The sequence below is a fragment of the Phycodurus eques genome, chromosome 2, assembly GCF_024500275.1.
Source record: "Phycodurus eques isolate BA_2022a chromosome 2, UOR_Pequ_1.1, whole genome shotgun sequence".
In the NCBI taxonomy this organism is placed as follows: Eukaryota; Metazoa; Chordata; class Actinopteri; order Syngnathiformes; family Syngnathidae; genus Phycodurus; species Phycodurus eques.
Genome location: NC_084526.1, coordinates 22012293 through 22029235, shown reverse-complemented (window position 1 = coordinate 22029235; position 16943 = coordinate 22012293). Strand labels below are relative to the sequence as shown.

General features: G+C 42.2%; 1 protein-coding gene across 11 annotated transcripts in view; it reads left to right on the top strand.

Moving 5' to 3' along the window:
- The window catches only part of LOC133398128 (A-kinase anchor protein 13), a 224464-nt gene that overhangs the window by 19495 nt on the left and 188026 nt on the right, over window positions 1–16943 (top strand). For all 11 annotated transcript variants that reach the window (XR_009767767.1, XM_061669758.1, XM_061669769.1 and 8 more), the window contains exon 2: window positions 5288–5331. Coding sequence is in view for 10 of the 11 variants with exons in the window: in XM_061669758.1 (XP_061525742.1) it covers window positions 5299–5331 (33 nt within the window). In the remaining variant the exon portion in view is untranslated. The remainder of the gene's footprint in view (window positions 1–5287; window positions 5332–16943) is intronic.

Genomic DNA, 16943 nt, shown 5'->3' with positions numbered 1-16943 from the left:
TCCCAACTTCATTGGAATTGGGGTTATATAGTCATATTTCTATTTACTGCTTCCATTTTTTGTTTTAATTTAAATGTCAAGCCTATTCCTGTTTACACAAAAGAAGAGCACTTTTATGATTAGCATTTTGTTCCCTTACATACCCAACATGATTTGAACAGTACCTGAAACCACGGTACGTATCCAACCGGGATTTTTGGCCAAAGTTTATACCCAATTCACAAGTTCTGTCCAATTTACATTTTTTCCCCATAAACAAAGAAAATAGCCTCTCGGGCCGCATTGTGTGTTAGTCTTATCAAACCTATGCATGCGGCAAAGAAGCTGCTATCTGTGCCAGTGCATTTAAGGCAAGCGGATTAGACTTGAGTATTATTAGACGCACTGATTATCCTCTTACCTGATCTGACTAATTCGAATTGGAGGAGGGAGTTACTATTTATTCGGCACAAAAGCGGAAAAATATTTGGTGCAGAGATTGTTTGGAGCCCCTTTTGGTGTTCCTCCCGTCTTGGAGTATCATGTGATTTATTCAGCCCTAAACTGAGTTCAGTGATGACTTATTTAAGTGCTAGGGAACACTAAACAAAGGAAAACTGAGGAGAATGCCAGCTCTGTGACTTGTGAATGTGACAAGATCCCTTTAAGAAACTAGAGGGGGTCTTTCTGAGATCAGACGTTAGCTTGTAAATTCGACTTAACTGATCTTCCTATGAGTAGCACGACAATGGTTTTGATGGCAGTGGGTCACGGGACCTCCTCTTGTTTTTACTCACTAATGAAAGAAGGTGGCACAAGTCCTTAACAGCTTACTGTTTGGCCTAATTTTGAAGCCAAGCCCCCCATTTCTCTCTGTCAGCTGTCCCTGTAAAAACCAAGGCCGACCTTGGTTTTTACAGGGACAGCAAACCTGGTGGTTTTGGCTAACTGGCAAGAGTGTATTGTCTGCCGTGCGTGCGTGTGTTGCGCTGTGAACCCTCCCACGGGTTTGGGATGAGTGCCAAGGTCGAGCTTAACTGTCACCTTGTCAACAACAATGTTCTGACACTTTCATAGCCACTGTACAACCTCTGTACTATCGATTGATTTACATTTGCTTAGCAGCATTATTATCCGGAGTGCAAATAAAAAATTTGGTCTGGTTCTTGAATACCGGAGGTTGTTGCTTGGTGCTCATTTTGCCCGATTCACCGACCTCACTGGATGAACTTGAAGTAGGAATATGTGTAAAATTAAATCTTAATTAATTTACATGAGAGGATGAGACTAAAATTATCAGACAGATCTTATTTTCCTGTGATAAATATTTATAAAGTTACGAATCTTTAAAACCAATGAAAATGTTTCAATTGCTCACCAACTTTATATTACTAAGTCAATGGCGGTCAAGATTTTAGGTGTGACTATTTTGTTGAATCTGAGTTTCGAACTTTCTTAATCTTTATCCTATTTACATTTTACTTTATTCTAACCTTCAAGTTTCAAGCAAGTCACAAGTTAATGTGGGGGGACTCAAGCAAGTCAAGTCGAGTCATTCAATCTTGCTCAGTCACAGCATATATTTGGAGTGTTGATCAAATGTTTTTACACTGATCATAACACAACAAAAGTACATTTACCCCTCCAAAAATTTAATGAATAGCAACTTAAGAGTATGAAATAAATATATATATGCTATATACCAGGGGTGTCAAACAAATTATTGTCGCGGGCCACATTGTAGTTACGGTTTCCCTCAGAGGGTCGTTATGACTGTGAAACCTTAAAAATGTTGAATTACCTGTAACAGCCGAATCACCTCATATTATTACACCCGAAATTTATAAACTAGTTTTGGAATCAGAAATCAAGGGCAATGGGTTTTTCAACAATTGTTCATATTTGGTAACACAAAAATGATTGCAATATCTCAACGTTATTTACGAAATATGACAATTTGTAATCTAGGTACAGATTTTAACAATCATGGAAGTTGACACACATGATTTGCCTTCGCGGGCCACATAAAATCATGTGGCGGGCCGCATCTGGCCCCTGGGCCATGAGTTTGAACCTGTGCTGTATACTGTAATATTATCGTGACAATTTTTTCTAAAGTTTACATTAGTGTTTATAGCAACCAATGTATCTAATGCTGTTACTGTGATGATAAATATTGGAATATACTGTGTGTATGAGGGTAAACGTGTAATCATCAGATTTTAAAGCTACAAACATGTTTTTGGTGCTAGTCACTTTCCTAAATATACAGTATTAGCGTGTATGTAAATAGGTGAATGAGAGGCATTATTTTTGTGCACTTTGTTGCTTGTCGCGTTATAAAGTTCAGTCCATTGACTGTGTGGCCGGTCATGCCACATCCAGTATGGCGGACGTGCAACAATTAGGAAAGCCACTCAAGGTGGAGTCTATGTTTACATTTCTATGCTGAAATCACTGTCATATATATATTTTTTTGGGATTCTGACCTGATCGGCTCAAATATGTATGGTTTGACGATGCCAAGCTCAGTTGGGTGCTCCTATACCTCGCAATCCTCCTCCTCCTCATATTCCAACACGTTGTTCGCCATTGCGTAAAGTGTGTAACGCGCTGTGTTTGTCAATTGCAACGTCACTTTCGGTAGCCCTTGCGGTGGATAGAGTAACCATATCACGGTGTCTTGACCTTCGGTTATGTTCGGGGAGAATATGCATAATAAAAACCAAATTTTTAGCGAAACTATAGTTGAAAACATGCTGGAAGTTACGTGGATGTATTACATAACATATAAACAATGCAACAATGCTGCCGAAACCATGTGCCCCACCATCTTTGCTTACATGAGCGCTACTCAGGGTTCCTACATAAGTATGAAAAGTATGGAATTGGATTTCATACATTTCCAGATCTTGAAAATAATGGAAAATGGAAACTATTGTATGGAAAATATTCATGTATTATGTAAAAAAAAAAAAGTAAAATGTAAAAATTATCAGTCCCAAAATACAAATACAGATCGATCCATGTTTTTGCACTTGGAAGCGCAGCTTTTTGTGTGAGAATACCCAGTATTATATCATGGCCTTGGTGAATGCTCGATCGTGTTTGGCTCAGAAAATTCCATCGGTAATGTACACTTCTCAAGTAGTTCCTGTTGAAAGATCATTCCATTGTTCCAAATGAATGTGCAGCACCCTTAAGGCCTCTTTATACTCCCACGCTCGCCCGGGCGACAGCGGGCGCAATGCATCACGTGACCGACGCATTGGGCCCGGCTAGAAAATCTATTTGCTGGAGTACTGAATAGCATTTACATTCCCTTAGAAAGTTGTGGGATTGGAATGACTCTTGGAAGTCAAGCCCTCAGGTGTTGCAATCGAAAATAAATAGTTAACCTTTCTATTATGACTACAAAAAGATGAAATTATGAATTGTTAGTTTACTTAATTACTTTCGTTGGCAAGTGACAATGGTAAGCGGGTTAATGTCCTTCGAGGGGCATTATCCAGAGGCGTTCCTAGGCCAGCCGAGAGACATATTCTCTCCAGCATGTCCTGGGTTGTCCCTGGGGCCTCCTACCAATGGGACATACCTGGAACACCTCACCAGGGAGACATCCAGTGGGCATGCTAACCAAATATCCGAGCCACCTCATCTGGCTCCTCTCGATGCTGAGGAGCAGCGTTTCGACTCTGAGCCCCTCCCAGATAACCGAGCTTCTCACCCTGTCTCTAAGGGATAGCCCGGACACCCTGCGGATGAAACTTCTTCCGGCCGCTTGTATCCGCGATCTTGTTCTTTCGGTCATGACCCACAGCTCATGACCATAGGTGAGGGTAGGAACATAGATCGAGTGGTAAATTGAAAGCTTTACCTTTGCCGAATGAACAGAATTGGTCACAAAGGGCAGCTTTGGCGGGGTCGAACTCTCACTTGAAATATATTTGACTTACTGCCGGCAATGTGGACCAGAATCAGAATAATCTTTATTTTTGAGACCGTGGTCTCAGATTTGGAGGTGCTGATTTTCATCCCAGCCGCTTCACACTCTGCTGCGAACTGCTCCAGTGAGAGTTGGAGGTCACGGTTTGATGAAGTCAACAGAACCACATCATCTGGAAAAAGCAGAGATGCAATACTGAGGCCGGCAAACAGGACCCCCTCTACGCCTCGGCTGCGCCTAGAAATTCTGTCCATATGTTAGGAACAAAATCGATGACAAAGGCCGGCCTTGGCGGAGTCCAACCCTCACCGGAAACAAGTCCGACTTATTCCTGGATATGCGGACCAAACTCTGACTCCGGTCGTACGGGGACCGAACAGCCCGTATCAGGGGGTTCGGTACCCCATACTCTCGAAGCACCCCCCACAGGACCACCCGAAGGACACGGTCAAACGCCTTCTCCAAGTCCACAAAACACATGTAGACTGGTTGGGCGAACTCCCATGCACCCTCGAGGACCCTGCCAAGGGTGTAGAGCTGATCCTAGGAGCTAAGGTGTCTGGGGCTTTATCCCCCTGGCAGGGTCAACCATGGCAAACAGGTCCTAGGTGAGGGACCAGACAAAGCACGGCTCAAAGACCCCTTATGAAGAAGACAAATTATGGACTCAGGTTTCCCTTGCCCGGATGCGGGTCACCGGGGCCCCCCTCTGGAGCCAGGCCTGGAGTTGGGGCTCGAAGGAGAACGCCTGGTGGCCGGGCCTGCACCAACGGGGCCCGGCCGGGCACAGCCCGAAAGGGTAACGTGGGTCCCCCTTCCCATGGGCTCACCACCTGTGGGAGGGGCCATAGGGGTCGGGTGCAGTGTGAGCTGGGCGGTGGCCGAAGGCGGGATATTCAACATTCTTTTTTACATTTATTACTACTTTCCTATTAGCCAGGGTTTGGCACCATCTTGTGCACTAAAATGCTAATGGGTGTATTTTTTTTTTTGTGTGCAAAAAGCAGAGGATAGGTTTCACAAAACAAAAATGTGAGTCGGTGAATTCATTAATGGTGAACTGAGAATAGGTGTTGTTCACTCTTATTCACTCTTATACACTCTTATTTATTTGAAATGCTTGAGTGGGATGCAAAAATGTCCCTCAGAATTTTCAGAACTGTTTTTGTGGATGTACCTTGTATTCTGTGTATGTATGGACATTAGCCTTATGAAAAGTGAGATCATTTAGGTTCTACATTGTTGATGATGCCTCACACCTTGTTGAGACGTTTTCAACATAATGCACACACGTTGAAAATTTGTAAGATCCATTTGTTTTACAAAACAAAATGTTCATCCGCCTTTCTCTTGTCTTTACAGTTCCCAGGGAAATGAAACTTACTCCCCAGCAAGCTCCACTGTATGTAAGTATCACAATTCGCCTCACGGAAGCTGTCTTGCCTAGGGTTGGGCATCGTTTGAATTTGAGTGATTCCGATCCCCATTCCGGTTCCTCATTTCGATTCCGGTTCCAGATCATTTTCGATTCTGATTCTTTTAGGCGGCTGGGCCAAAAATGTTTGCATGATTTAAGTAAAGGGTGTCCAAATTATGAACGTCCATTTTCTCAGCAGCATGCAGTAGAAACTAAAATGAACATGTGACTTGGGGTGCTTTATAACTAGTATCAATATCAAACCTATGAATTAAAAGGCAATGTGTGTGGAACTAACACAATTGACTTAATTCATCCATCCATTTTCTTTACCGCTTATCCTCACTAGGGTCGGGAGCTGCTGGAGCCTATCTCCGGGCTGGAGGCAGGGTACACCCTAAACTGGTCGGCAGCCAATCGCAGGGCACATAGAAACAAACAACCATTCACACACACATTCACTCCTACGGGCAATTTTAGAGTCTTCAATCAACCTACCAAGCATGTTTTTGGGATGTGGGAGGAAACCGGAGTGCACGGAGAAAACCCACCCAGGCACGGGGAGAACATACAAACTCCACACAGGCGGGGCCGGGATTCGAACCCCGTTCCCCAGAACTGTGAGGCAGATGTGCTAACCAGTCGTCCACCGTGTCCTAAATCATTGTGACCGTGCACAACTGACCAATGGTCAAGCGGAACAATGGAGACGTACCCATCCTTGACAATTCACTATGTAGATGGAGATTTTCAAATGAAAAGTCTGTGCTTACAGCCTAATGTTATTGCGTTTTATGCATTAACTGTATTAGCTTCCATTCCAAGTAGCAATTCGTGATTGCATTTTTAATAGCATATTTATTCAGTTAGCCCTTGATAAAGTAGAATTTTTTCACTTTTCATTTATTCTTTTTTAAAGATAAAATTTTCATTGAAAACTGTTACATATTGTTTGTTGAAAAGTAGTGTAATTAAAAATAAAGATTTTTCCCGAACATGAGGAATAATCGTGAATACAACAATACTGTAATTATTATTTTGTCCATAATCGTGCAACTCTACTAGTATGCAATATAAATCATTTTGACCACCAAATATTCCCAACATGAGGAATAATCGTCATTAACAATCGTGATTACAATACTGATTAAAATAATCATAATTATTATTTTGGCCATAATAGTGCAGCCCTACTAGTATGTAATATAAATCATTTTGACCACCAAACAACAGTGACAAATAGTGTGGGAAAAAAAAAAAATAAAAAAATAATAATAATAATAAAAAATTCTCTGGATGTTGATGCAAGTTAATGATAGCAAAAAAAAATAGCTGGAAAAAAAACTTTCAAAGCTTGTTCCAGGGAGGCGTCCAGGAGGCAGCTCATGACCATAGGTGAGGGTAGGAACGTAGAACGACCGGTAAATTGAGAGCTTCGCCTTTCGGCTTAGCTCCTTCTTTACCACAACAGACCGATACAAAGTCCGCATCACTGCAGACGCTGCACCGATCCGCTTGCCGATCTCCCGTTCCATTCTTCCCTCACTCGTGAACAAGACCCCAAGATACTTGAGCTCCTCCACTTGGGGCAGGATCTCATCCTCGACCTGGAGAGGCACGCCACCCTTTTCCGAGCGATCTGAGACAATGGTCCATCAACACCCTCAAGGCAAAACATGCATCTGTGGTAGAACTTTGCTCATGTTCCGGGGAGGCGGGGAAATCGAGTCTGAGTGGACCATGTTCCGTGCCTCTATTGCTTAGGCGCTCATATTCCTCATTCATCAACTCCTCAAAGTATTCTTTCCATCTATCCAGCACACAACTGGCACCAGTCAACACATTTCCATCTCTATCCTTAATTACTGCTGCACATCCTTCCCATCACTGTCCCTCTGTCTGGCCAACCTGTATAGATCTGTTTCAATCTGGCATACATGTCACCATATATACCTCGTTTGGCCTTTGCCTTTGCCCTACGTCGCATCTCTATGTATTCCTTTCTCCTCTCCTCAGTCCTCTCAGTGTCCCACTTCTTCATACCCTTCGTCTTCCACCCACAGTAGCTGAATCTCCACCGGCGCCCTGTAGGTTAACGGCGCTGGTGGTGGACGTCGTTAACCCGTGCCACGACCGATACGGGATAGATTCCTTGAACGCTCATATTTGTTTGGCAAAGTTTTAAGATGGATGCCCTTCCTGATGCAACCATCTGCATTTATCCGGGCCTACATTTTACAATGGCTTGTGCACTCCCATCGGGTATTATAGTTTACAGCAAATGAAAACCCAAAATTGACCAGTGTTGCCACAGTTACCTTGAAAAAGTAACTTAGTTACTTTACTGATTACTTGATCTTAAAAGTAACTTGGTTACTATACTGATTGCTAGATTTCAAAAGTAACTACGTTACAAAACAAAAACACACACACACCATTGCGCCCACCTCAGTAATTTTGATGCAAGAGCGAGAAAATGTTTTCTTACTACGGGACGTCAGCCGTGCAGCGTGTTCCACTAGCACACAGACGAAGTTGAGAGTTCTCACTTTTCATTGTAAATATTTATTTATTTATTTTACTTTTTGTTTTTTTGTTTTTTTTGGTCCTGTTAGGTCAAGCAGAATGGAGGATCTGTTTCCCTTTTATGGCGCAACAGTTTTACTGTGTCACGGTGGAGTTTTTAAGCTGCCGCTGTGGTTTGTTAGTATTATAATTGATATTTATTGAGAATCAGAGTCGATCAGTCGAACAGAACAAAGTTTTTAAAGGGGAGTGAGAGACGAAGACAAAAGACCAAGCACTAATTGTAAACAAGATGAGAAAAATTAATCATTACATATCTAGACCAATGAAACATTAGATATGAGTGTTGTATGGGGCTGTAGTGCTACACCTTGTGAGGGAAGGACAGGAGAAGAAGCTTGCAGGACAAGGGTCGTGAACCCGGCTGTACAACTGAAGTGTGGTGGGTGTGACTATATAAATTATAAAAGTCTATAGGAGGTGAGTGTGAGTGAGGGGATACCCAAGCAATTAGCATATTCATGAGTTATTTGTTGCAATAAGTGAGTGGCCTACACCCAGCAAAAAAGTCCCAGGAGTGTGTGCCTGTGGACACATGCAAGTGAATTGACACCGTTTCGCATGCACAATGACTGACAGAAGTGTCCCGTAATTGCTGTGCCTGCACCGCGGAGGCTGAGGACCCCGCCCAATAAATAGAGAGGTGGGATCGGACCCAGGACTCCACCCGAGAGCAGCCCGGCTGACGGGACATGTCCAACACAGAGGGAACCAGGGCGGTCCGATTGATGATCGCTCACTCGGTATGAATAATTAACCCACAATGCATTGCGCGTTTAACACGCCAGTAAAACTGTATTCTTAATGTGTCAATAAAAAAGTAACAACAATCATACAGTTTTTACTAATGAAAATAAAAATAGTGTGGCGACAGTGAAATTGTGCATTTCTTTGCACTTTTATGATACTGCACCGTCATTGTGCATTGTAGAATCAACAATCACTTCCCAATCGCTTTCTTCTCTTTGTTGGATAAAAAGGTGGTCTCGGTTAAATGCTACTGCACACTTGAACTGCTCTTTGTTTTAATCATCAGCTGCAAATTACGTTTTGGTAAGTGACATTGATGATGCAAAAATAACTATTGTTGGATTGAAGAAGTAACTGTAGAAAAAAAGTAACGCATTACTTTGCTCGTTACTCAAAATGGCGGATTTTTTGAGTTTTTTTACCGGCATCACTGCCCCCCACAAAGCTTCCAACAATTAGTGTCAAAGTTCCCAAATGCTTATTGAGTGTTGTTTAAAAGAAAGGTGATGTAACACAATTGTAAACATGCCCCTGTCCCAGCTTTTTTTGAACGTGTTGCAGGCATCAAATTCAAACTGAGTGAATATTTGCAAAAAAACAATAAAGCTCATCAGATTGAACATTAAACATCTTGTCTTTGTAGTGTATTCAATACGATATATGCGGAACGTCACGAGACCAAACCCACAAAACAGGTTGGCTGACTTCCTGTGTATGCTTCGCTAACAAGAATGGTTACGATTTCATTACACGATTGTTTGAAGCCGAACTTGCTGTAACATTGTTTCTTTGTGGCTGGTGTCTTCGGACAAAACTTAAGTACTTGTATATAATTTATTTATACAAATACGATATACTATGTAAACATGAATGAAGCCTAAACATAAAATATTGTAATGTTTGGTGTCTCTGTGGTGGCATCTTTTGTTACAAAAAGACATTGTCAATGTTTAAAGTTCATACGGATGCTTTGTCCCAGTCCCATTCGCCCGAACCGGGAGGAAGTGCTTAGATCCCTTTTGCCAAATGCGAAAGTAGGCTGCGCATATACCGGATTGAATATTATTTTAAAAGGATTTACAAATCATTGTATTGTTTTTTTTATTTTATTTACATTTTACACAACGTCTCGACTTCATGGGATTTGGGGTTTGTAAATGCCTGGCCTAAAAATGTCAGTTTTCGCTGGATCATTGTGGTGTAATTGTCCCCCACTTCCTTTTTACCACTTATTGATGATGAATGAGATGAAATGACAGCTGCTTGTTACTCCGAGCACCTTCTCCTCATGCACTTGTACAAAGGTAGTCATCGCAGACGGATTGATAGAGTCTACTTGAGAGCGTCTGTTTTTTCAAGTCGCTGGCTGGTAATGTTATTTATGATGAGCGGATATTAATTCGAGGCCAAAACAATTTGTGGAAAAAAATATTGTTTGCTGCTGTCAGGAATAATTTGAGCAACTGCTTTGCTAAATGGACTCTGCTATCGCTGGTTCCTTGTGAATGTGCAGATCTTATTTCCCCACTAATATGTTTTCATTCTTGCATAGACTGCAGAGTCACAAATCTGCAGAGGTAGCTTTCTGCTCAGTAGTGCCTGAACCTCCTAATTTCCAATCTGGGCCGAGATAAGAAATTAGTTTTTAATGGAGACAATGTCATGCCTGCTGGCCTCCACCTATCTACATCTCATTTACTGCAATCACTACTTGGCCCTCTGTGTTGTGACCGCAAGACTCCCCTCGCATACTAAAAGCCTGCCACTTGGTGTTTGGAACTCCGTGCAACTTTTTACTGACTGCCAGATTGTGGGTTTGACACAGGGTGTTCTATCCATCCATACTACTGTTCATGTAGAATCATAGCTAGTAGTTACTGTACCTAGCACAGGCTGTCCTCGGTCTACGAACATTTTGAGGATAAAAATATTTTATTGTAATTCTGACTTTACTCCTGCATTAGTGTAGACGGGTTGACTAGACTGGTGTAAGAATACATGGTCATGCGGCACTAGAAGTCATGCGCAGTTGGCCAATGCAAAAAATCCTGCCTCGAGTCAATAAAAATATTAATAAAGCTTATTTGCGCCGCCCGAAACCAATTTACGCCTTGCTGTCCTCCAAGGACCACGATAAATTAATTAAAAACGTTACCCAAATTTGTAAATACGTCAGAACGGTCCGTAGTCACTAACCTATGGTAACGCAATAGTTGTCATCCATCCATCCATTTTCTGAGCCGCTTATCCTCACTAGGGTCACGGGCGTGCTGGAGCCTATCCCAGCTGTCATCGGGCAGGAGGCAGGGTACACCCTGAACTGGTTGCCAGCCAATCGCAGGCCACATACAAACAGACAACCATTCGCACTCACAGTCATGCCTACGGGCAATTTAGAGTCTCCAATTAATGCATGTTTTTGGGATGTGGGAGGAAACCGGAGTGCCCGGAGAAAACCCACGCAGGCACGGGGAGAACATGCAAACTCCACACAGTCGGGGCCGGGGATTGAACCCGGGTCCTCAGAACTGTGAGGCTGACGCTCTAACCAGTCGGCCACCGTGCCGCCAATAGTTGTCATATTTACAGTAAATATTTGTATGAAAAGACCTTATAGGGCAGAAATATGAAGAAAACAAATGAAAAAAAAGAATTGGTATAGCGCTAAAGGAATGTGCCGCCTTGTACCACCACTGTAATTCATTGTGGGCCTTTCCAAATCTCGTGTCGGGAATCCCTGTAACAGTCATAGTTGGTCGATTGTGTGGCAATGATTATTGATCACATCCTGAAAAAAATTTAAGCAAAATCGAATGGCATTTGGCTGTGACCGCTGTATAAAGGATATCACATGACGTCAAATATAGGAAACTAAGCTGGTGATCAAGTTTGATGCAATTCTACTGAAAGAAGACATGAATAATTATTTGACTTGTATATAAATATTTGCATATCTGGACTGCCTGCCCAATGATCAAGGGTGAAATTAAACAACCAAATTAATCTTTTGTGAGCTCAGCTGCCTATTTCCAAAATGTGTGTGTGTGTGCATCCCCTTCTGAAATTTTCCAGATTGTGGAACAGTGCAACTAATTTACGTAATACCACACCCATGCAGAGTTTCTACAACCATGACTTGGCGGCTAGGCGAGGTGAAGATCCACCCCTTTCAAGCAACTACATGGAACTGCTATAATGTCTTAGCCAAATGCTAAGCAGAGCTGCAGTCTTGTTTGATGCATGGATTAGCATCTGTCAACAGCGTTAGCTTCTGATAAGCGGCACATACTCAAACATACTTAATTGTCGGCATGTTGGAAGGTGTACAGGCAATTTGTGTTTGGTGAGGTTTCTGCTACATGTCACATGCATGGCTTTGCTACGCTAATGACAGGTGCAATTTGGTAGTTTGGTGATGAAATGCTGCCTCCACCAGTGAAAATGCATTACATATTTTTACTCTATGGGGGTTCACATGCACTTTGCATTTGGCATTCTTTTTTATTTTGGGGGTGGGATTCTGAGGAGTAGTAATTCCAACCCTATTTGTCATGGTAACGAAAGCCATACTCTGCATTGGCCCAGCACTATAGGGGGCAGGTGAGCAATGTCACATTTGTATCAGACAGGCTGTTTTCAGTGAGGCTTAAAATTGGGTGAAAATTGTGCTATAATTCTTGATCCTTGGGAGTATTTTAAAATACATTCACTGCCATTGACGGCTTGAGAAGTCAAATATCCATGTTAACTGGGAAGGCTGGCAGTGAATGAGTTAAAGAAGGCATATCACAGATATGTTAGTAACACAAATGGGAACTCTTAAAAATTTTGAAAATTCCTAATATGTCTCCTTTAAAGCATTAAAAGTCAAGTATTTAAAAGGTTTCATGATGACAATTGTTCAACCTTTTGACTTCTATCTTCATGATCCCCTATCGGGGACATTAGAAAGCTTGTTCCTGCATTACACATATTAAAGTTAGTTAGATTTTGATTACAGACACATACTCGCTGAAGTTGTTGACGTGTTGGTTGGCAGGGATATGCGTTTGGCGATGTCTCCATTGCACATACCCATACACCGATCTACATGCTAATTGACAAGTGTGATATCATCTCATCTGCATGAGACTGGACCACCGCTCAAAAACAGGCTGATTCAGTGAGGTTAAAAATACATTTTATAGTGTACTGTAATTGTTGTTGCTATTTTGACAGAAGCATGTCACAGACATTTCAGAACATTTTTAAAGGTTTAATAATGACAAATAGTCAAGCCCTTGAGCTGGAGGTGGCGGAAATGAAGATGTTGAGTTTCGCTCTCGGAGTGACGAGGTTGGATAAAATTAGAAATAAGCTCATCAGAAGGACAGCCAACGTTCGATGTTTTGGAGACAAAGTTAGAGAGAGCAGACTTCAATGGTTAGTACACATCCAGAGGAGAAATAGTGAGTATATTGGTAGAAGGATGATGAGGATGGAGCTGCCAGGCAAGAGAGCTAGAGGAAGACCAAAGAGAAGGTTGATGGATGTCGTGAGGGAAGACATGATAGCAGTTGGTGTTCGAGAGGAGGATGCAGGAGATAGGCTTACATGGAAAAGGATGACGCGCTGTGGCGACCCCTAACGGGACAAGCTGAAAGGAAAAGAAGAAGTCAAGCCCTTCAGTTCTATTTCCGTGATTCCTAAATGAGAACATAATAAACCTTCTTCGTATGATCCACTTGCCTTCTCCCAAACTTATTACGCGCTGCTTTCAAGCCCATCTATGAAACAAGCCCTGAGGCTAGCACGCTACACAAGAGAAGGAAGGAACTATGACCCTGAACACTAAAGAGCGGTTCCGTGCATGTCTGGCTTAGTAGGCGACAGGACAACGACGGGATGAAGTGTCCCCATTATCCCTCCTCTGTGTCAATAAAGCCGCAGTTCCCCCGATGGAAAGAAGCTCATAGCGAAACAATCGCCCCCTTTCTGGTGCCTCCTCGCCTCCTGCTCGTCTTGCCCTCGGGTGAAATCACTTCATTCCGAGCGATACTCAGGCACACAATTCAGTCGATTGTGACTTTACAAAAACAAGTGTGTGGGCGTGTGTGTGTTTTTACATTGTATTATTGGCTGACTAACAGTAGTGTCATGTAACTGACCACACTGTGATAATAGACAGTCTACCTTAGGGTTCAGCAACCTTTTTGAACGCAAAGGGCTACCAGTTTGATACACACTTCTGAAATAACAAATTTGCTAAAATTACCTTGACTTATATGTTAGTAATTACATTTATCTGTGACACTAATGATGCCGATGGTTTCTCATAATAATTATCAACAACGATTTAGCATGGTAGGAAACATAAATATCAATATGCAACCCTTTCTATAAATCCCTGCAAATATTAAAATTTTTAAATTATCACTTCACTGGTGAGCAACTTTTAGAACAGGTGTGTCTTCACTTAATCTACCATACATGTTTTTGGGATGTTGGAGGAAACCGGCGTACCCGGAGAAAATCCACACAGGCACGGGGAGAACATGCAAACTCCACACAGGCAAAGCAGGATTTGAACTTAGGTCCTCAGAACTATGAGGCAAATGTGCTAACGATGGTACACTCGCCTGACTTTGGTGCGGGCAGCGTGGGTTCATTTCCCACTCAGTGATGGTGTGAATTTGAGTGCGAATGGTTTCCCGTGTCTATATTTGCCCTGCGACTGACTGGCGACCAGTTCAGGGTGTAGTCCTCCTTTCGCCCGAAGTCAGCTGGGATAGGCTCCCGCGCCCCGCGACCTTAACCAGGATAAGCGGTGTTGAAAATGGATGGATGGATTGTAGTTGTGGGATGTGGAAAAAAATAAAAGCTGGCCAGATAATTATCTGCTTGCGGTTGGAGATAACGCGACCACCATAGCCCAGGTTGAGAGTCGAGTGCACGATCCACGGGGTTGTTAGCTCACCAACCGCTCATAAAGTCGAACTTTTTGACGGGCCTAGAAAGATGTTTTGTTTTGTTTTGCTGTCGTAAACCGCTTTAGCAACTTAGTAATAGATAGATTTATTACAACGCCTGATTGACGAAAATTTGAAATAAACGTGCTGTCGTTTCATTCCAAAACGAACATGGGATTTATTTAAACTCTTAGCCACGATGAGTGTGAAGTAGCTTACCTTCAAATGTACTTTCTGCAAGTTTTGTCCTCTCTACGTACGACTAGGCCAACTACTGTATTTTCCGCACCATAAGGCGCACCTGATTGTAAGGTGCACCTGATTGTAAGGCGCAGTCTCAATTACGGGGTCTATTTCTGTACTTAAGCCATAGATAAGGGGCACCGTATCAGTCGGCGCATACTAAAACAAGGTAATAAACAAAACAGTGAGTTTGGCTGAACATTATTCTACTACGTATTTAAAAATATACTCACATTATTTTTTGATCAATCTTTTGTCACAAATCCATCGAAGTCTTCATCTTCTGTATCTGAATTGAACAGCTGGGCAATTTCGCGATCAAACATGCCGGGTTCACTCTCGTCATTGTCGGAGTCAATCGTGTTGCCGGGTGGCTGTTCAGCAATGATGCCGTCTATCGCGAAAGCCACAGTCAAAGCAGATACCTTAGCCCAGGCATCCACAATCCATTCACATATGGTGGCGTAACTCGCCCGGCGCTGCCTCCCAGTCTTAGTAAAGGTGTGTTCGCCGTCTCTCATCCATCGCTCCCACACAGCTCGCAACTTCACTTTGAACGCCCTGTTTACACCAATGTCCAGCGGTTGGAGTTCGCTGGCAGTTGCTGCGCCATTGTAGTCTTCGCGTGGATGGTGCCTTTTCATAAAACGAAAACACCAAGACGGACCTCCTTTTAAAGTGTTCGATCTTCATGTCCTGTGCTATCGTTATTGCCTTCAGTCGAATGGTGACTGTAGATACGCTGTTCTTGTGCTTGATTTTGAATCCTCTCGCGGCTGCTCTATTCCCATTTACAACTGTGTAACTGATAGCCTGTAGCCTGCCTCGTAAGCATGTCTCTTCGCTGATGCCATTTTCGGGGGTCCTTAGCCAAACAAATGTTGTTTAGCAGACTACCGGTAGTACAGTGTTCCTACCGGAGGCAAACGTACGTACTGTACGTAGCTTTACCTAATGTTCTCTAATTGGTTTATCGCTGCCAGCGTACGTAGTGTACGTATTACGTCGCTATGTCGGCGGGAAATGGTCCGAGAGTCAAGCAAGCGGCGCACTTACCAAAATCACACAACAACATTTTTACAGATTTTGGAACTCAGTGGACACCTAAGGGACACCGGGTTAAAAGGCGCACCTTCGATTTTTGAGCAAATTAAAGGGTTTTAAGTGCGCCTTATAGTTCGTAAAATACGGTGCGCCTTATCGTGCGTAAAATACGGTATTCACGTTGAGCTGAGTTTGATCAGGTTTGCACATGAAAGAACAGTTATCAACAATAACATCCGGTTGAACGTAATTCAAATGTTAAACCGACATAATTGATAAGAGCAGGAAATGACATCATTTGTCACATTTCAATTGCTATACATTTCCAAATGAATTCAAATAATTTCTACCCAGTTCTGCTCCGTCAATACATATTTTTAAAACTCATTTCAACTAAGCACTGAAACCAAATTCCTTCCACAAAAAGTGTCTTCATTTTCACATTTAACATTCACTTAGTAACTTTAGAATTTCAGTTCAAATCAAACAGCGAAAATAAAAAACACTGTCTGCTGCTTTACATGCATCTTAAAATTACATCAAATGAGAGATCAATCAAACATTGTACATATTGTATCTTAAGAATCAATGATAGTACAACATTGTGTGTACAAGTGTACAAAAATGTGTACAAAAATAAATTATATCACTACACAAAAGGAAATTATACCAAAAATACAAGTCATAATAATCGTTTTTACTGAACTCACAAATGGCAAATTCATGTATTAAAAAAACCCAAAAAGATATTAAACAATGGGAACTTTTTTTTATCGTATTTTTGTATATCCCCCCTTCCCTTCCCAGCAAATTTACTGCACTGTAAAGCCAAGTTTTTAATCAACTCAAAGAGATGAGTATATGTGACTTCAATATGTGTAATTCGTTGACATGACTTGTTCATTCTGATTCATCCAGACTTTCTCACGTTTTCCGATTTCAATTGTTTTTGCATGTACGGGCAACGGAAGGCAAGTCAAATACCAACCCTAATAATGAGCTGTTGTATTTAAAATGTTGTTTTAGGCTG